Genomic DNA, 22,393 nt, shown 5'->3' with positions numbered 1-22,393 from the left:
CTTTTGCCAAATAGGTGCCAATCTCATAAAGATTGTCCCAAAGTGGCAAAGTGTATCGACAAATCTGTTATAACATGATCTAGTATGATTAAAATGGACCAAGTAAATTTCACACCTTGGAAGTTATCATGTGAAGAATGTAAAATTACACTACGTTCTAGAATTTATATGTGTTCCTCTGATTAGCACAAGTATTTTGCAGTAGTCAAATTTGTTTCCCAGTAGCTAGTGAAAGATCCCTCAAAATTAGATTGGTTTAGGAAGCAAAGAAACAGTGAAAATTCATGAACCAGTATTTTAGTACATATCTATTTAGCACATTCATCCCTCTTGACAAATTTCATTTCAATTGGATTTAGATAATTAAATTTTGATTTTTTCAGAAGGTCTGAGTGAACTCAAATGTGGCGAAATTATTGTGAGAAGCTGAAAAGACCACCATATTATTCACTTCACATAGGTCAAATTGTCAACAGAAAAAAAGAAAGTTATTTTGAACTAAATGACTCGCAGTAAATACTTGGGTCGATAACTCGTTAGGAATTACTTTCGACTTAAGAGTAAATCTGTAAAGCCTTAAGCCTTGACTAATACAGCCAAAATGGATGCCGCACTCAATGCTTTTCAATGACGAGACCTGACGCACAATGAAAATGCTCTCACTACATCCATCAATTAAACTATTCCCTACCCCGCTAACTCTCCGTCCCTATATATTGCCCTTAACTTCCAAACTCAAAAAGAATTCCAAACTACAACACTTTCACCCCTTCTCTTCCTGGCTTTGTTCTTTCAACATTTTATCACAATGGAAGAATTTCAAGAATCAGAAGTTATGTGGCCAAGCCAACACAACCACCGTCAATATTACTACCACAACAACCAACTTGTGAGAAATGACAATCCAAAGAAGAAAAATATGTCAAGCGGCTCAAGTCCAATCAACATACAAGGGAATGCAACATCAAGTCGTTCATGGTCTAGCTACTCTGATTCTTCAGATGAAAGTGATCAATTTGAAGATGAAGATCAAGAAATGGTACCACCACATGTACTAGTAGCTCGGCGTAACGCTAGAAAGAGTACTGCCTTTTCGGTATGTACTGGCAATGGAAGGACTTTGAAGGGTCGTGATTTGAGCAAAGTTAGAAATTCTGTACTTAGAATGACTGGATTTCTTGAAACGTGAGGAAGATCAACGAACGTTGCTTAATTAATTACTTTTCTTTCTTTTTGGAGTTGTATTACATATTATCATTCATTTGTAAACTTCATGCTACTGATATATATTTATTCATAATAATTGAAGCCATTGTTTGGTTTTATAAATTTTGATTGTAACTTGCCTTTCAATTATGCTTTTATGCAACTTGTTATATTTTTATTGTTTACTCATAACTCGTAAGCAAATTAAAACACAAAAATTTAGACTTCAAACCTGAAGTTGACTCCAAAGAAGCTTCTCAAGTCTCAACTCGAGTCAAGTCAATGGTTTACAGTGTTGCCATTCAGGGGAAACATGAGCCTAAATTGGAATTTCGAGTATTGACATCAGTTTCACTGAAATCTGATAATTTTCATTAGTTTTGGTCAATTACAATCCAAAATTTTCAGACTTCAACTTCTCAACATTTTCCAGGAATTTCGTTTTGCTAAACGAAACACATCATAAAAAAGTAAATGTGGAATATTTTATCCAAAAATAAAATTAAAAATAAGTAAATGAGGAATATGACCAAAGTTGACATGCAATTCGGATTCAACTATTCAACTCAATTTAATCCAACACCCATGGTCACTAGCTAGTTGGATTCCCACTAGATTCCCCTCAAGATCACTAGCGAGACAGTGCCGGGTCGAATTTCCAACCAGGCCTTAAAATTAGTCAAAATGCACATAAACTGGTCCGAATACCGGTTAAAAAAAAAAAAAAAAAACCAACATCCATAACAAATTGAAATGTTCACGAGGAATCTACAAGTTGACTTATGAGACTTTAATATTTTTTTCAGCCTTTCAGGGGATTCGTTAACGTTGTTAAACACTGTATAAACTTGTTGTCTTATAATTTGGCCCACTAGTTTTTAGACTCTTCCTTGAGGACAAATTTCGAACTCGACAAGAAATTGCTATTATTTAGGGAGTTGTAGATCTCTCTCTCTGGCCTTCAAGTTGGAATGTCCTATGCCACATAATAATTGAAATAATAAAAGAACTAGAAAGTTCAGTTGTGTCGAACTATTTAATGTGAGTTAAATCTGTGGCAAATATATATTTCAGTCCGTTTTTTTTTTATTATATATTAAGATATCGACAAAATGGTAGACATTTCTCTATAGTTGAACATTTGTAACATTTGTAAGGGGGAAGAAAGTTAATTTGGAAAACTATATAAAGACCAGAACTGGAAAAAAAGATTATTATGTTCTTTTCACAAAAAATCTGTAAAACGAGAGCAAAAAGAAAAATAATAAAGAACACTTTATGAATAAATAAAATTTGTGTTTACTTCATCTTGAATCCAAATCACCAAGCAACACACCTAGATTCTTAGAGAAACTATTTTGGATACTACAAAATAAAGTTGCAACACGGAGTTACACAATCATAGAAGGCAGGAGTTAACCATGCATTACGACGGAAAAGGAAAAGGAGGGGGGGGGGATGGGATGGGGATTATGAAATGAAAAATGTGCATGGTGCACAATGACATAACAAAAATGTTCCAAAAATTTGTCTGTGAAGAAATTTAACCACAAAACAAATAAAAGAAAACCCCGACACCAAAGAATACTTTGGTTGGAACACCACAAACTTGATCCCTTGCCAGGTGTTAAAGCATATGTTGGTTGGGCTGTTTGCAGTTATTTCGACAAAAAATTCGAAATTATTGTGGTAACATATAATCATTGAAATGCAAATCAGGAAATGCCAAATATATAATGTGTTTTGTTGGCTTCAACTTTCTATTGTAGGAATGTAGAGTGTCATTTGAAATAAGATCTTGGACTAGTGAAAAATGATTATATAAGGGTTCGTTTTAACGTACATGTGATAAAAAAAGTTACACCAACTATCGTACTGATGAATTGCCTAAATTCGCCAGTCAGTCAATACTGTTTCTAGTTCACCGGTATTTTGGACTTCAAAGCTTCTCGCCAACCTATTAATCTTCAATACTTACTTCCAAATGGCAATGCGGTTTTCATAGAATTAGTTCCAGTTGCAGTCTAAAGATAAGTCGAAAAGTAAGTTTGCTGAGAAATCGTAATTCTTTCGGTTGCTTTGTTTTATTTATTTTTTGATAAAGATAATTCGATGCTTCACCTGTAAGTGGAATTGGTAAAATAATGCTCGTATAAAATAATTTGTTTGTTAATTTTGCATGTTAAAACTGGAACTAATTACTGGAACTCAGAGATCGAAGTTAGTTAATGTGGTTTGGAATTGGTGGGGGAGAGAATCTAAATTCCTTAGCAAGTGGGAGTTGAGTATTAACTTCTACTCAAATCCTCACCACCAGTCAATATATCACGGAGGACCACAGGAGTATTCATGGCTAAATTAGGCGTATAAGTTCTAAAACATAATCCGCTTATTACATTTGTTACAAACCTGGAAACAACCCAAGACGGAAAGTCGGAAATACGTGTGTATGTGACTCAAGTACCAAGTTATCAACACAATTCTGTGATTTCAGCAAACATGAACTCAATTCAGTTACATAGCTATAGGCTCACTTTGGTATTGACATTGTGATCTTATTTATTCTTTGGTGGGTATTTGATTTATGCAACAAATCATCAAACATGAGTCACCAAAGCTCACATAGGCATCAACCAAATTGTGATCGTTTTAGGTAGATCGGCCTCGTCCCTAATCTCAATCTTGTAACTCAGAGTGAGTTATTTTTTTTAATCTGAAAACACTGAAATCCAATGTACTGATGTACATTTCCTTCTCTCAGGTTTTTTCAGAGCTCCGTATGATGAACCAAACATTTAGAAGTAGAAATAACACAGATAAATCTACTCTCTCCATATGTACTACTTTATATAAAAAATCTTTATATATGTTCATGTCCAAATCTCTACCAACATCCTGTGGATCTTCTTGCACTAAAAACTGAATATGTGAAATTAGGAAAATAAAATTATGCCTGAGATACTGCTACTGCTATTGGACTTCTTACCACATGCATCCCATCGTTCCATGTGTATGACCCAAATGAATACTCTCCTTGAGTGCTATTGCTTGCTTTGTGACTTCCCTTTGCTGTAACTGTTATTGTGAAGCTTTGCTTCTCACCAACATCTTTGAAATATAACTCATTTGGGTCTACTTTTACCAAAAATCCTTGTGGCGGCGAAACGCTTGCCCTGTACAAACTATTTTTGCCACCAACATTAGTTACAATCCTCTTCGCAGTCATTGTACCACTGAGTTGTGAAATTGCCAGAGATGGATGGTTGAGATCGTGCACTGATGGTGAGATTTTTGGACAATTAAATGAAGGATCAACTTTCTGGACTCCAACGCTACACAAGAATAGTAGGTAGTCTGTGTAGGAAGCATCGTATACAAGGCCAGGATCTGAGGCTTTTCTGGGCCGAACATGACCGGATCCATAGTTAAATGGTTTTGCTATCTCCCCAGAGGCAGTACTTATAGGTTTACCAAGATTATTTGTCAATGTTGCTGCAAAAAAACACGAATGTATCAGAATGCTTCATTGAATGGTAATGCTAAAGAATATGTTTACCAAGTGCGACTAATTTGGTTACCTGTAGTCATGAGAGCAGATCTTATCGCAGCACTACTCCAGGTGGGATGAATCGCTTTGACAAGGGCAATGACACCAGCTACATGGGGGCATGCCATTGATGTCCCAGAGTCAAAATTATACTTCACAACTCGATGATCCATGTCCAACTTTGTTGGAGATGATGACTCACTCCAAGCTGATAATATGTTCACTCCAGGCGCTGTTATGTCCGGCTGCACACAGATTATTATCATAGGGCTCAAACATCAGTAACTTAATTGTAGATATCCACAATTGTAGAATAATACTATCAGACTTAAACAAATGAATAATATGAAGGAAAAAAAACATACTATTACCATTATGGCCTAATTAATTTACCTTGAGAATATCTGCAACAAGAGGATTTGGACCCATTGAGGAAAAAGATGCCATCGAAGGTGCTGGTTTAGTGTTTACAATTGTCATGCCTGGATCAATTTGAGCTACGGATTTGTTAGAAGATTTAATGTAATTGAAAATTGAGATTGCATCATCTGCTACAACTTGTGTTGCTGGTAAGACATGGGGATCAATAGCCAGATCATTTCCATTCAAGGGGCTGTTCCCTAAGATCATACCAACAGCCCCGGCTCTTTTAACTTCTTCTCCTTTCCCAACCCTCATCCCTTCTCCTCTCATACATAGTACAATTTTGCCTTTAGTCTTTTTCGGTGATAAGGAACCTGGTAGGCATTGTCTGCAATAGTAAAAGAAAATTTGTGATCATTTTCATTGGAAAAATATGGATAAGTGGCCTAAAAGTCATTCTAAGAGCACCATAGATTTCTAGAAGTCATTCGATATCGATGAATATATCGGTGTACTCAAAAACCGATATATATCGGATATTTCGGATATATCCATTTTTTTTGTAACCAGTCCAAACTATTTAAAATATCGGAAATATCGGATATATCGGAAATATAATATCGGAAATATCGGATATATATCGGAAATATAATATCGGAAATATCGGATATATAGAAATATATTGGAAATATCGGATTTATATTTTAAAATGGTCAAAAAGTCAACCGATATATATGATCATGGGAAATATCGATTATGATATAAAGTTTCATATCGGAAATTCGATCTATATCGGAAAAAAAAAAAGAGTTCTATATTCGGTGGATATATGTCGGAAATATCGATGTCGGTGTACCAAAATACAAAGATATATATATACGGATATATGACATGGTCCACGAAACTAGCTTAAGTATTTAGTATTTACTCCCGCACGCTTACAAAATGAAGGCTAGCTATTGGTGGGCTTGTGATTTTGTCTATTGAGATTGTAGTAGCTATATTTATAACCACTGACATCACACGAATAAGATCCCCAAAGTATAACACTAGTATGAAAGGGGAGCACAGGAACTTAACCCAAAAAGAGTCAAGAGAGACAAGTGGGTAATTTATGGACCATGAGATAAGAAAGAAAGATCAAGGGCTAAGAGAAGACCAAAAGGAAGGGTACAAAACCCATAAAGAAGTAGGGTTAGAGTAGGTTTTTTCTTCCCACTTCTAGAAAAAAGGCAGTCATAAGAAATAGTGACAAAAGGGAAGAGGAGGGAGAACTACTACACAGCTTGATCCCCTAGCAACGGGGTATGTAGGCAACCCAAATGGGTTCAGCCGGTCAATTCAAATGGCCTCTTTCCTCATCTAAAACCAAAGAGCTCAAACCAATATAGTTTCTCAATCATTCCGACACACTTGAGCTGATCACTATTCATAAAGAGTGATATAGAAGGTTGATGGTATGAAAATGGGTTTATACAGATATTGTTATGTAATTTGGCCATTACATAGAGTATAGGACCATGCTTTTGGTTAGAATTGGTGTGCCAGTAAATTATATTGATCCATGTTCCCATAAAAACTAAGCAAGGTCTAATCAAACAATTGCTTAAGAATTGTGAGCTAAAATGCCAAATGAAAATCAAGTTAAAGGGATCGTTACCCGGCAGTAGAATTCTTTGGCACATGTGGTTCAACTACATCACCAGCGTAAACTAGAGGGTACATTCTCTTCTTCAGCTTGTGTGGAGTTGCAGATTCACCCTGGAATGGAATCAAAAGAAAATCATATATTAAGTGTTGGAAATATTTTTAAATGAAAATGTTAACTAGCAAAATGGTTGTTTTTTTTACAGGCAAGATAAAATGATTGAATAAACTCTTGAAAGCTTTTGTGTGTGAGTGTGAGTTTCAGTGAGTGGGGTGTGTAAGAGTCTGAACTCTGAAGCCCAAAAGACTGGAGGCTAATAATTGAAGTTGTAAAGTAAATTCATACTAGATAACTGCTGAGCAGTGGGGGCGTGAGCGGAGGGTGGAGAAGAGAGAGGGAGAGATAGGTTTGAGGGTGGAGAGAAAGAGAGAGTTAGGATTGGGGTTTGGTTGAGAGAGAGAGGGAGAGAGAAAAAAAGAAGAGGAAGAAGAATAGGTGAGGACAGACAGAAACCAACTAACTTGGTTTTTGTCCATACTCCTCTTTCTGTCAAGATTGTTCGCTCTGCTCACTTAATTAAAGCCCAAATATTAGCTCCAAATATTAGTATACTGCTAAGCAGTGGGGGTGAGCGGAGTGGGAGAGGAAGATGGAGAAGTGGAGATGGAGAAGGAGAGGGAGAGGAAAAGGGAGAGTGAGAGTGAGAGAGACAAAAAGAGAAAAAACAGAAGGAAGAGATGAGGACAGACAGACAGAAACCAACCAAGTTGGTTTTTGTCTGCATAACCCCCCCTTCTCCCAAAATGTTCGCTCCGCTCACGGATTAATAAGATTAATGAAACTACCTTGATTTTGAGACCGTTCCCCAACTCCACTGGTGAACTGAAATTTCTGTCGATACTACTAGCACCAACAGTGATGACCCATGGAGCAAGATTGGATACAGTAGCAGGAGCAGGCCCACTATTTCCAGCAGCGCATGAAACCACAATATTCTTCTTAATTGCATGAAGAGCCCCCATTGCGATTCCATCATTTGTGTAATTAATTGGCTGATTTGATCCAATTGATATACTAATAACATTAACTCCATCACCAATAGCATCATCAATTGCTGCAAGCATATCAGCTTCGAGACAAGTGTCACCTTGTGCTAGGGACATGTTAGGATTTATTGGCCAGCATACTTTGTACATGGCAAGACGAACAAGTGGAGCTCCACCGGATGCTGTGCCGCTTGCAAATCCACCAATGGCCGATGCTTTTTCCACCTTTCGGCCTCCAACGGTGGCTGACGTATGGCTTCCATGGCCATCGTGATCACGAGGTGACCGGTAGTCAAAACTGTTATTCAGTCTCCCGTTATAGTGTTCGAAAGCTTTGAGGTAGTATCGGGCTCCTATAAGCTTCCTGCCAAAAAATAAAAGATATCAGCACTCAGCTCGTCAGATTTCAATTTTAGCACATATAAACCCAGCAAAATCATTATCAGTAAGAATTCCATTTACAACTTGTAAATGCCTATTTTCATCCTTAGAGATTAATGTTCTAGCTCAGGGTTTAGTGAAGGGAAGGTGTTGGTTGATTGGAAGTGGCTACTCTCATAAGAAGAAAATGCCTACGTATCCAGTACTTTAAGTGGAATTGAAATCAAACCAACGTAATTCTGGGGTTGGTTTTTATAGTGGTTAGAGACATGCAATGGAGTAAACATGTGTGATGATATGGACAAGTGTGCTTCAAGTACTTGCATCACGACCTCATAAACCACATGTGTGCGGTGGATTCCTCGGTTGCCTAAACCAGTGGAGGAAGAGTGTGATTAGTGCCTCAACGATAGCAATAGTTTGAGTGTCAAAGTGGATAAATAAGATCTAAAGCCAGTGATAGCAATAATGGGTTTGTCAGGTGGTGATAGCACAAGATGAAATCGAGTATTGAGTGTTTCGGAGGTCGGGTCAATGACGTGGATGATGCGAATGTAAAGAACATCTAGAGTCGAGTAGACTACACGTACAATGAATAAGATCAAGTCGTGTCTTGTGGAGTTCGTTGGATGACATGGTATCATGTGCGTGACTTCGTACATAAGAATGTCCCTAACACAGCTCTAGCTCAGTTAAAGTCGACATGGTCCCAACAGGTTGTGTCACGACTCACCAGTTGCTGGAGGCCAGAACCTGGGCAGCAACTCTAACTTAACTGTCTTATACTCGAAATAGGTACACATAATGTCAATTTCGAAAAGTTCTCTAGGAGTGTTGTGGTTCATTGCAATTATAATAGATCACAAGATGTGGTCTGTGCTGCTGGATGAACTCCGAAACCAATAAAACTGCTGCTCAAGCATTTTTTTGTTTCGTACTTTCATGGACGAGGCAATCTAGCTCTTGTGAATTGTAACATTTCTAGCAATTATAACTTTTGAACTGTTTCTCAGTATTTCTTACATCGATCTATTGACTTTCGCATTCATTTCTCAATACTTTCAAGTTTCAGCCAAATGCCAATATCGAGAAGAGATCACACCTTATATAACAAATGATGAACCACCACCCACATCTATACACGCTAAGATTTTGATCCACATTCTAACAATGGTTCTAAAACAAACGAGAGTTCTTTTCATTCTGATGAAGATATCAGGGATTTATTTGCAAGAAGTTACCTATTACAATGAGAGGAGTTAAAAGAATCTCCAGTTTGACAAATTCCTTTCCATGACTTCGGCACAGGCCCGAATCCATCGTCACTAAAGCTCCTCGATTCTGGCCATATGCCTAAAATATCCAAAAACATACAGCAACCATTGTCATTATATCCCCAAATTTCAAAAAATAGATTGCATATGTTTTATTAAGACCCTTAAAGGGCCCCATCTAAGCGATTCCTGATTGGATAACGTTGATTTGCGTTAATACATATGGAGATTTAAGAGTATCTGTTTGGTATTACGGTGGTAGTGATTTTAAACTATGGCTTCTACTTTTTAAAATCAAAAAATCTATTTAGACTCCATTCATATTCATATGGCACCCAAATTATATTTCTATTTCCAAAAATTAAAAAACAAAAATAAAAACAAATAAAATAAATAAGTAAAACTTACCCAATTAAATAACTAAATCTAAAATAGTAAGAAATAAATAACAAAAATTTATCTATATTGCATGTAGAAATCAAACAAAATAAATAAATAAATAAAGATTAAAAAAAAAAAACCAACGCCAATTTTTTTTTAACTCCCCCTCTCTTTCTTTGTGAAAACGCCTCCCAAAAATTAAATCAAACACAACGTATAATCAACCCTTTTGAATGGAGAACAAAAAATCATGTTGTTCTATTGACTTAAACCTTTTGAATGGAGAACAAAAAATCATGTTGTTCTATTGACTTAAACAAATATGTAAATGAACTAGATAGGAAAGATAATGAATGGTATGAATATCATCAAAATTGTGTGACTGAAGATGAAGATGGAAAAATAGAATGATTTGTTTGCCAGTTGCTATTTTTTATTTTTATTTTTTTGTTTGTGAAAATATTAGTAAGTTTGTTGATTTATTTACTATTATTTTTAGTTTTAGTAAACCTTACTCACTATCCTTTTGAATGGAGAAGAAAAAATCATACGGTTCTATTGACTTAAACAAATGTGTAAATGAACTAGACATGAAAGATAAATGATATGAATATCAAAATGGTGTGACTGAAGATGGTAAAATAGGAGGATTTGTTTGCCAGTTGCTATTTTTTATTTTTATTTTTATTTCTTTTTTTGTTTGTGAAAATATTAGTAAGTTTGTTGATTTATTTACTACTATTTTTAGTTTTAGTATTTAAGTAGGTATATTATTTGTTATTTGTTATTATTTTGTTATTATTTTTGGAAAGAGAAAGTGGGATTTGGATGTCACAAATGGAGTCCAAAGGTAGGGAAACCCAACCAAATACAATACCAAACTGACCCCCAAAAACCATTTAATTACCAAACATACCACAAAATGATTTTAGATGACTTTAGCTTTGTCTTCCCAAAAACACTCCCCCCCTCCAAGAAATTGAACTTTTTTTTTTATTTTTTATCAAATGTTATATTCAAAACTCAAACTTTTTCGATTAAAATTCTGAAAATTGAAGAGTGGGCTGTTTTTTCTTGCTGGCAAACAGAGCCGACGAAAAAGAAAAAAGAAAAACAAAAGAAAATGTGATAGTGGTGGTGGGAGAGATGGATAACAAGGGTAAAATGGGGAGTTTATTATTACATAATAGTACCAGTTTTCTGTTTTTGGGTTGTTGTACATACACGTGTTATGTTTTGGTTGGGCGGCAAACTAAGCATTAACTTTGCAGCCCTAATTTTAAAATTTTCTTAAGAGAATCTGACACAGCTCATAGACAAATAAAAAATGGTCGGCCCACTCATCGTGGCAATCATAGTATATAAATTTTCTAATATTGTCATATGGAAACAAGTAGAATCTTTACGGAAGCATAAACAAGGAAAGATACAACCAAATAAAACGAGTTTATAATTACCTGAGTCTAGCAAACCAACAATGATATTCTTCCCATAGTTGGCCTTTCGCTGAAGATTTCCTTCAATCTCACTATCAACATTTCTTCCAAACTCCATCCCCCCTTCAGCACCTATAAACTCCCATGACCTTGTAGTCTGAAGAGACCATGCATTTGGTTTGGTTTGAGATACTGAAACAACTTCATCCTTTTCTGTAACACCAAACCATGCAAATGAATGAAAAAAAAAAAGCACATGGACGACGATGCTAGTCCGAAGATTGGATTTGCCATTCAGAATAGGCTCACAACGCATTTTGTTGCATGCTTGTCCTGATGTCCATACCTTCTTTTAAGATCATACTGTTTTAATACAAAAAACCCATTAAATCGTATTTGAATACCTGATAACATAGAAGCTTCTTCTGCTGTAAGCACGGCAGCAAAGCCATTGATGCTGTTCTTATAACTATACAAAAGAGATGATCTAGCATCTTCTTCGTTTTTCTTAACTGAGAAGAGACTTGAATGATGATTGTCTTCAATCTCTTGTAGAGTTTTTGATCCGTCGTGTTCTCCAAAGTAGACAATGTACACATTTCGTTCATCACATGAAACTAAAAGAGGGAGAAAAACAAGAAAAGAAGAAAGAACAAAAAATAGATTCTTCATGTTTATGAAAGATTGTCGTACGTGCAGTGGTAACTATGTGCTTGTGATTGGGGTTTTTATAACTTTGGTCTTTGACTTAAGGAAAGATACATCCAACAAATGGAGGGTGGTACTTTTTTGGATGAGAAGTTGAGGTTTCTTTCTTTCTTAAAGATCCACCCTAAAATCGGCCTAATATCCTAAAGGCTTTAATTTCTTAGATTCCCCTGATTTTTCTCCTCTAGAACTTATCTTGTACATTAGTCATTAGTGTCAAATTTTGTGTAAAAATTATTAATTTCTTCCTTTTTCAGGGCTGGTAAGGGGCTCGAACCAATCCTAGGCTCGACTTCTTTTTGGACTCATGTTACAGTATTGGAAATGTATCTCGTGTCCTGACTCCTAAACTTAAACGAGCAGAGCTTGAACGTAACATCGAGGAGTACTGAAAAACAAGCTGAGCTTAAGCTCGGTTCAAATACCATGCATCCTTCATTCCTGCCCAAGCTATAGGCAAAGTGTTAAAAATGTCTCTGTTTTCGTTTAAATTTAATTGGGCACATTGCCTCCGAAGTCCAAGTTAGGGCGATCAATAAAAACCACAAAGCGACGCCCTAAAGTAAATTTGGCTAAAAACGACTGAATTACCTCTAATTTAGCCAAAACCCCGAACTTTTACTAGACATTTAGTTGGTAGAAGTCTACAAACTAGTTCCTTTTGCCCGAGCTCCTGCTAGAGAAAGTTATATGTAAAATAATAAGTAGGGGAAGAGATTAGACAAGCCAACAAATTTACACCATAGAAAGTTACACTACACAAAGTGGGAAGAAAATTAACCTTAGGGAATGTTTAGAACTTAGAAGTGACCAATGGAGATGGAGTGTATTGTCAAACAAATATTAGAATCGAAAAAGTGGCTGCCACTTGACCATTTGATGCCTTGCAAGTGTTTTTGCATGAAACATCAGCCATTCCTGATAATTAGGCATGGGCATTACTAGAGAATTGGGATGAAGTTCCCGACTCAATAAGCTAAACATTTCAACAATGGGCATAAGGGACCACCAATCTAACTAAGCACGAGGAGTAAGGGTAATACTGTTGCTGATTGGGACTTTTGGTTATGTGCCTCTTCTGAACATGTAAGAATGTCGCCCGTTCAATTCTGTCCGCAGCCCACTTTTTTTTGTTTTTTTGAAATGGTTATGGGGTTAAGGCAGACCCCACCTGTGTTTATTGAACGTTGAACCTTACAAAGCCTCCCTAAGAGTTAGATCATTAGGGAAGCACACAAAGCCTTACAAAATCAACAAGCAACAATTCATATTGGATGCTATATCTTTCATGGGCATGGAACTGTAGTCACGACGATGACCGTGAGTACGTGACACATGAATGAAATGACTGTGACACAGTGCGTGTTAACTGGAAGTATTGCGCATGATCAAAATAAAGTTGATAGCTTAATGAATCAAGTGCCAAGTGCCTCATAAACAGGGTTAACGCATTACTTCTACTACTACTTGGATAATTTAGTCTCCGATCAAGTTGTTTGATGTTTGGTTTACTTTGTGACGTGTGGGGGGGGAGGGGTGGCAAGCGTGCTCTTCCTATCCTTCTACAAAGAGTGGACCATCTCCAGTTTATCAAGGAGTTTGGAACTAGGATCCTGATTTTTGAGACAAGAATATCAAGGTGGTAATTTTCTTAGCTGAATATTCCATCGAAGATATGTTTATATGTACAGAGCAATTCACGAATAACAGCAAAAATGTTCATCCGTTGGACTGAAGTGCTAACAGCAATAATTCGATCGTCTTCAAATATATCACTTTATGTGCAAAAGCAAGAACCTGAAATTGCGTGAAATTAAAACGAATTTCCTTTTCTTAAGTTTCTACAGAGCAAACTATGATATGATATGATGAAACAAACACAAAGAAGTTTGTACAGAGAAAACTAAGATATGATAATCAATCTCCATCTGTACTTCTTTATAGCGAAATTGTTTATATGTATGTTCATGCCCGAGATACTGCTATGGGGCTTCTTACTACATGGATCCCATCTTTCCATGTGTATGACCCAAATGAATACTCTCCATTAGTGCTATTGCTTGCTTTATGACTTCCCTTTGCTTTAACCGCTATTGTTATTGTGAAGCTCTGTTTCTCACCAACATCATTGAAGAATAATTTTTTGGGACGTAATTTGACCGAAAATCCATGTGACTGCGTAACACTTGCTCTGTACACACTCTTTCTGCCACCAACATTAGTAACAGTCCTATCCACTTTCATGGTACCTTTGAGAGTGGAAATGGCCAGAGATGGATGGATGGTTGAGAGCGTGAACAGAGTGCGACACTTTTGGACAGTGGAATGAGGGAACAATTTTTTGATCTCCAATACTACACAAGTAAAGAAGGTAGTCTGTGAAGGAAGCATCATATACAAGGCCAGGATCTGAGGCTTTTGTTGGGCGAACATGGCCTGATCCGTAGTTGAAAGGGTTTGCAACCTCTCCAGAAGCAGTCGTTATGGGTTTAATTACCATGATTATTTGTCAGTGTTGCTGCCATTGAACATGAAAAACCTCGAATTAATTCATTGAAATTTGGTGCTATGGAATATGATTTCGACTTCGAACGAATAATTTGGTTACCTGTAGTCATGAGAGCAGATCTTATGGCAGCACTACTCCAGGTGGGATGTACAGCTTTGACAAGCGCAGCGACACCAGCTACATGAAAAGCCCATAGTGTGTTTGGCCCATTTCGTGCATAAACTATGTTTTGAGTCTATCAGTCAGTGAAATACGGTGATAACCATGGAAGTAAAAAGATTGACATCAACAAAATCGGATATCGATTGAGAGATTAAAACAGATGCGAGATTCTCGGATATGCAATCTTGTTGAGAGAGTCGTAACAGGGTTGATCGAGTGAGTTCGAGGTTGCCTTTAAAAAGAGAAAAACTCACACGGTAAAGAGAAGCTTTTCACCAAAAAGTTTGCTGGAGATATTGAAGTGGATTTCTTCATCTTGTCAATCCAGTGATCTTATTGTTGCGACTACATGAGATCACTAAATTGAGTTCTTCCATACGTGTTAATTGTTGGTAGCTCTTGAGAAGGTAGTGAATCTTCTTCCTGCGAAAGGAGGCGAAAGGTTACAATATTGAAGAGTACGATATTCGGGTAATCATGGGACTTGATCCTCGTTGTGAGTATTCTTACTTTGTAACTGATTGATTTATATAGTGGATTTTTATCTCACTACTTGAGATAGGTAGTGACGTGGATGTTTCCCAGTGATTGGGTTTACCACGTAAAAAAATTCTCTGTGTCTTGTCTCGTTTTATTTTTTCAGTTTGATTGTCATAGATAATTGTTTGCTTGTGCATGATTAAATCTAATTAGGAACATTGAATTCATCGAGATTACTCTGTGAAATCGTATCTGGGAATTTCAATTGGTATCAGAGTGGTTACGCTCTTAAAGGTTTAAAAGCCTAAGCGTGATTTTTTTTGTTCCTTAAAAAAAAAATATTGTTAGATGGAAGTTGATAAGTTTGGTACTTCTAATCGACCTCCTCAATTTGATGGGAAAAACTTTCCCTACTGGAAAGCTAGAATGACAGCTGACCTACAAGCCTTAGGTGATGATGTTTGGATAGCTGTAGAAGATGGTTGGGTTCATCCTACTCAAACTATCGGGTCTGGTGGCACTACTGTAAATTCATTAAAACCTAGAAACCAATGGACTGATGTTGAGAAGACATTGTCTCGTCATAATAATAAGGGTCGTAGTGCTATCTTCATGGCCATGAATCCTAACGAATTCAGACGCATTTCCACTTGTACCACCTCAAAAGAGGCTTGGGATAAGCTTGTTATTTCGCATGAAGGTGATAGTGCTGTCAAAGAGACACTACACCAAAAAAGGCGTTTACCAACAGCTATATCCGTTACTTATATTTTTACTAACGGTTATATCCGTTAGCTCTGGCCAGGCCATCATCACTTAGGCCAAATTTATAACGGATACAACCGTTACCAAAATTAGTTTTAGTGTTTATATCCGTTACTAAAATTCTCTATAACGGATAGCCAACTGTTGATAGCGTTTAAATTTGTAACTTCTAACGGATGTAAGTGTTAGTAATATACAAATATTGAAAGTTACATTTGCTCTGTCACATATATATCCGTTAGTAATATGTGTTTTTATTAGTAATTGTTTTTGTAATGGAAATATCCATTAGTAAAGGTATTACCAACTAAAAAAAAAAAAAAAAAAATCAGGTCAAATTGTTTCCTAGGAGTAACTTCAGAAAAATTGAAACAAGTAATAAATGTGTAAAACCTCTAAAGCCATTCATCCACAAACTACACCAACTCTACCATTCAAATAACTTGACAAATATACCACAACAGAACTTCAAACAATACTTCAATTGTATTTTATTCATTCATCCAAAATTCATGTGTTTAACCAAAACATTCTGTACATCCACAGGCTATACCAAATTGTACCAATAGCAACTAGCAAATAGTTAAGTAATACAATGCTTTAATAAAACACAAAGATTCCCCAAACCAGAATTATATTTCATGTTTTTTCTTGCACATAATTCCACTAGAAGCCGATTTTTCTCAAGACTGTGCATTCAAAAGCACAATAGGATATAACACTTAACAAGCAAGTCTAGCTCAACATCATTTAATAGTAAGTGAGTTCAATCTCAAGTAAAACATCAAAGTATCAAGCAACAAGATTTCCTATCAATATAATTATCTACCCTCTTCATTTCTTATTTATTTCTCTTAAGAATGACGACGATTTTCTCGTGAGAATGCCAAGAACTAAATAGAAAAAAAAAGAAGTAAGAAAGAGTGTAAGAACTTGATCAATAGCTCCACATGAAAAATACACTAAATCATATTCTATTTCAAGGTATATAATGTGGACGACACATTGGATAATATGTACAACAGTACCATCAGTCCAAATAATTATGGGAGGGATTCTAAAAGCTAACTAAGTATATGTATGTACATGTCTCGGCACAAAACGAACCAAACAATCAAATTTCTTGGTCATACCAGATATACAAAGCACATACATTCTATAGATCATAGGAGGTTCTATCTATCTCAACCATCAATGTATAGGGGTAGTGTAGATTGTATTCTTGATGAGCCACTGGATAGTGGAAACTTAGATATGGCATATGTAATATGCTTGGGCCAAGTCAATTCCAGTCCATCATATTCCCACAACTCCATTTAAAGCAATAATTGGAAAGCACTTAAACAAAATACGTTTTATCTACTCTACTAGTGTGAGAAAAAAAAATTACCAATTGTAAAGGCTGGTTCTCTTCAATCCTTGTGGCTAGTGCTAGACAAGCTATCCAAAAGACTCACTCTTTTGCGTTTGATTCCTGCTTGCAATCAAACACCAAATCATCAATAAGTATTTTGATCACAAAAGAAACCTCAAGTAACAAGCCCATTAATGACTACTCATTGATAAAAAAAACTAAATGTGAACAACTAAGTGAATAAATTTGAAGTGTATTTTCAGTAGGGAATCTAGTTTCGTTGAACCCAATATAAAATATTAAGACCGACAGTCAGTTTGGATTATATTATGCAGTGGGTCACATCAATGAAAGAGACCCCTTGAGTTCCTTAAAGTCAATCAATAACTTTTCTTCTAAAACAAATAGTCAAACTATCAAATGGTGGAAAATCAAATCAGAATTATGTGTTCCTTATTTGTTGAAAACAAAGACATTTTTCTAATGTTCATCACCAACCATGAAAGATTAAGAAGTGCTAGTGTAGAACTTGCAAACAGAAAAATTGTGAAGTTGTTTTTCTAATGTTCATCTCAGGGAAATTAGGATAAAACTAACTTGTGACAAGGTCCTCTTGAAAAAATACCAAGCCATCATGATGAAGAAACATAACACCAAGACCAGAGTAATAAAAGAAAAGCTCTTTAATTATATAGGAGAAAGGAATACAATAGTATCATAGTCATACCTAAACAAAACGAGTGAAAATTGCTGGCCATGACTGTCCTAGGCAGTTGAGCTTTCCAAACATCCACGCAAACAATTCCTCACCAAGATACACGACAAGCAAAACTATTACCTCACAAATGCAATAAGAAAGAACTAATTAAACCACTAGGCAGAAATTTCCCACAAACACATGCCAATGCAAGTTAATCATTATATGAAGAAAATACAAGATGTAAGGAGGAAAAGAGAAGCACTACAATTTGGCATTGCTACAAGTAAATTCAGACAAAAAAAAAAATCAAATCTGAGACAAACTCAACCATGAAGATTGTGTTATAGAAAGGATTGAGTTCTAATAACTTAACAGGAAAAAAAGGAGCACAACAATACCAAGTGTAACAATTTTTGCACAAACTCACAATACAACACCACGGGGCAAACACATACACCACAACATGTATATATAGCAATAGTACTCGTCATTGTAAGGCTGCAACCAATTTAAAAGACTATTCAGGAGTGAGTAGCCAACAAGAAAATTTTGATAGAAGGTAATCGAAAAGAGGTTCAAGTTATCACTGTGGGTCGGGTCGGTGCTAAAAGCAAGTTCCATGCTAAAACACTCAAGAAGTGAGTGCTAAGCATTATTAGCTGAAATACAAAAAGGACCCTCAAAATAAAAAGGAAAGCACAAATGAAGAAGTAAATAATGTCTAGACTTTTACAAGCAATATTTAAATATTAAAAGAGAAATGGTGTCTACATGTAATATTAATAGGATGACTACATGTATACATGTTTCTAGGTTTTTCATTTCTTAATTTGAACAACACCAACGACATTTTTTTAAATAAAATTAACTACATCTAAAAATTAAAATGAAAAAGAACTCAATCTATGAGATAGTAGGTGTACAGTAAGATATCAAGGTAAGGGGAAGGGAATGTCACATTTGGACAATTAATAAATAGTATGGCCCCTCCATTCTAGTTCGCCGCCTTCACTTTATAAAGCTGCAAACTGTTTTTTGATGGACTAACGACCCGCATTTGAGGAATAAAGACACACATCTGTTCGTTGTTAGAAAAGACACCGACTAGCATTGTTAATCATGACTTTAAATTCCTAATCGGCATAGTGTACTATCAAGAAAATAAAAAGATAAACTAACGGTTGACTTAAACAAAACGGAAGATAGTGATGCCTTGAGAAGCACATCAGTAGTCAAATGATCCTCATAGCTTCCTTGAATCATGAAGCATACCGGTAAACAGATTGAGGATATTCTCGTAGTCCCCAACCAACATCATTGATTGGATGGTACAACTTGCCCCAAACACTCAACTTCTCACGCATACCAAAATTCAAAGCACTAAAAACTGACCAACCATCGCCAAAGAGTATGAGAAGAAATTGAATAAGGCTACAATAGTCGGTATAAAATCACATTATTCTAAGAAAACTTATCATAGCAAGTTTTAAGATATGATGACAATTAGAACAAGATACAGACTATGATAAAGAAATTGTGTAACTGAAACATATGAATGACAAGGCAAGATATACATGACTGATATTAAATCTCTTAAACATATTCTATATATATATGCAAAATTATTAATGAGTGACAAATCTGAAATGCTCAAATTTTCTAACTAGCACTACGAAAAATATACATAAGTAACTATGACCAAAGAATCCCAACGAGCCATGAAGCACAAATCAACTGATTTCTGAATTAAGAAAGAACTACTGAACTACTTTCTTTGCTCAGATGTATAAGCTAAACCTAGGAGCTAATTATTTAGTAACTAGATAGACTTCACTTAGAACTGAAAACCCCAAAGCAACTATTTTTCTTAACATTTATATTTCAAATCCAACAATAACTATTGAAAACAGATAAAAAAAAGTAACGAATTGATACCAGGTGTCTTGTGAAGAGATTCTGAGCCAACTTAATGGAGTTCTCTTGTATGGCAAAGAAGAAAAACCAAACTGTAAACACAAAAGCAAACAAATGAGATATGATGAATCAATAAAAAGTGAAAAAACAGGAGATAATAAAGTTACCATTGAGAGTGCATTCACGAGTCACGACAACATGTCTTCTTCTACCTCCGAATGCGCCACCACAACAAAATAAAAATTGATGGGACGAGTGTTTGAGGATTGAGAAAAACATAGGGGTCTTGAAATGGTTCTTCTTCCGTTCATAATTTATCCCCATTTTAAGGATAGTTATTCACCCAAATCTAGGGTTAATTGGGCGGCTTCAATAGAAGGGAAGTTGAGTTTTTTAGGTTGCTTTGTTGAAGTGAATCACTGCGATTTTGGATGGTGACGAAAAAATTGGTAAAGATTATAAAGGTTTTGATTGGATGAGAAACGAGGTTTGAAAGAGGAGTGCCTGAAGAGAGGACATACGAGAATGTCGAAGTTAAGATTATAAATTTATCTTCGTTTTTCATTTTTATTGAAAAAAAAACAAATACCGTGTTGTTTTGCCTACTAGTATCGAATCGGGGACATTCAAACTAGTAAAACCAAATTGGACCATTGCACTGAGAATTCGTTGTATTTTAAATGCTTTCTAACGGATATTAACGTTAGATAATATTAGAAAATGTTTATAAAATAATTTAAAGAATAAAATTAAATAAAGTAACGGATAACTTGATCACTAACGCTATTATAAGAGGCACAACAAGCAGTATATCCGTTAGAAATGAAAGTTTTGGTCTGTTACAAATTGACCATTCTGGTGTAGTGAGAGTAAGCTTGGGTTGCTTACTACTCAATTTGAGACCATGAAGATGGAAGATAGTGAGACATTTGATGAATTCTTTATCCGTCTCCAAGATGTGATTAACTCTAGCACGGCTTTTGGTTTAGAGTATCCAGATGTTCAAGTTGTTCGCAAGATCTTGAGGTCATTACCTAAGAGGTTTAGATCTCGAAAAGATGCCATTCAAGAGGCACATGATATAAAAAGAATGTCCATTGAGACTCTTGCGGGCAAATTGCGCACTTTTGAGATGGAATTAGAGTATGAAAATCCTCAGAAGAATAATAATTTAGCTTTTAAGAGTTCATCTTATTCTAATTCTTCTAAGGATTTTCTGACGAAAATGATGTCTCTCTCAAGGATGAGTCTTTTGATATTGATCATGAGATTGCTCTTATTTCTAGAGATTTTAGAAACTATTGAAAATGAAACATCAAGAGAATTTATCGATAAGGGAAATTTAATAATCAAGTGTCAAGACCTCATGATAGGTTCAAAACTGAAAATAGACTGCACAAGTCTTTTTATCGATTTTCAAAAGTCCAATGTTATAAGTGTAATAGGTTCGGTCACTATGCTCACAATTGTCCTACTTAAATTGAATAAGAAACCCTTAGAGAAAAGGAAAGCCAACATTTCTGTAACTTGGGATGATAGTGATGACGAGATTGAACTTGATGATTCCCAAGCTGATGAAATTGTTAACTATGTTGTGTATGGTGCTAGTCTTTGTGGAGATCTTGAGGAATCTGACAAAGGTAGTTTTGCAAGTAGCAAGTTAAATAATTTTGAGTCGAGTGTTACTGATGATGATTGGGCTGAGATGTACTCTAACTCTGTTGCCAAGTGTATCAAGCTTGACAAGACAAATAAAAATCTTATAGTTAAGTTTGACGCACTTAATGCTCAAGTTTTATCTGGAGCTGAGGAGTATAATATTCAGGCTGAATTGTTTGAACAAGAAAAACAAACTTTTTTAAGCAAAATTGATGTTCTAGAGAGAAAGAAATTTTGATAGCGAAGAAAAATGCAAATCTGTCTTGGCTGAACTTGAGCAGACCAAGAAAGACTTGGTGTTTACTCAACATCAACTTCAAGCCTTCACTAATGGTGCTCAACAACTTGACAAAATGCTTGGGGTGGGTAAATCTCATTCTGACAAGAGAGGTCTGGGTTATAATGATGTTAATGCATCATCTTCTAATACCTCTCGTGCTATTACTTTTGTGAAAGCTAAGGAACATCCTGCAACTATGGTCTCTCCTAGTGGCGGCAGAAACAGTGTAAGAGCTCATAAGAAACTTCCTATTCAAAAGGTTCGGTTTGAGTCAAAGTCTATTGTCAAACATAAAGTGTTTACATGTTATGCTTGTGGTAGAATGGGACATCTTGCGCCTTTTTGTTGGTACAATCATTATTCTTCCTTTCATGGAAATGGATTTCGGAATTCTTATGTGCCCTTTCGACAAAAATCATATTATTACACTTGGACTCCTAACCGTTTCATGAATATGCAGCAAAAGAAACATATGAAGGCTAATGATAGGAATGTGTACAAAACCTCTCGTCACACTCAATATTCTCATACTTCAGCGAGGAAGCTAAAGACTATTTGGGTAAGGAAAGACGACCTTTGT

General features: G+C 35.8%; 2 protein-coding genes and 1 pseudogene across 2 annotated transcripts; 1 reads left to right on the top strand and 2 right to left on the bottom strand.

Moving 5' to 3' along the window:
- Positions 1-729: 729 nt before the first annotated feature.
- Positions 730-1,329, top strand: LOC147518903 (protein S40-3-like). Its single transcript, XM_086594814.1, has one exon. It carries the CDS (start codon positions 809-811, stop codon positions 1,187-1,189), a length of 381 nt encoding a protein of 126 aa, XP_086450940.1. The 5' UTR covers positions 730-808; the 3' UTR covers positions 1,190-1,329.
- Positions 1,330-4,014: 2,685 nt separating this feature from the next.
- Positions 4,015-12,026, bottom strand: LOC147518902 (subtilisin-like protease SBT5.6). Its single transcript, XM_086590605.1, has 8 exons — positions 11,687-12,026; positions 11,304-11,495; positions 9,433-9,544; positions 7,610-8,174; positions 6,777-6,877; positions 5,147-5,504; positions 4,785-4,998; positions 4,015-4,698 (listed from the first exon to the last, which is right to left on the bottom strand). Exons 1-8 carry the CDS (start codon positions 11,952-11,954, stop codon positions 4,154-4,156), a joined length of 2,355 nt encoding a protein of 784 aa, XP_086446731.1. The 5' UTR covers positions 11,955-12,026; the 3' UTR covers positions 4,015-4,153.
- A 1,750-nt stretch (positions 12,027-13,776) lies between these two features.
- Positions 13,777-22,393, bottom strand: part of LOC147518900 (subtilisin-like protease SBT5.6) — a 69,497-nt pseudogene continuing 60,880 nt past the window's right edge.

The sequence above is a fragment of the Coptis chinensis genome, chromosome 2 (genome assembly GCF_015680905.1).
Source record: "Coptis chinensis isolate HL-2020 chromosome 2, ASM1568090v1, whole genome shotgun sequence".
Taxonomy (NCBI): domain Eukaryota; kingdom Viridiplantae; phylum Streptophyta; class Magnoliopsida; order Ranunculales; family Ranunculaceae; genus Coptis; species Coptis chinensis.
This window is presented reverse-complemented; position numbering and strand designations above follow the sequence as displayed.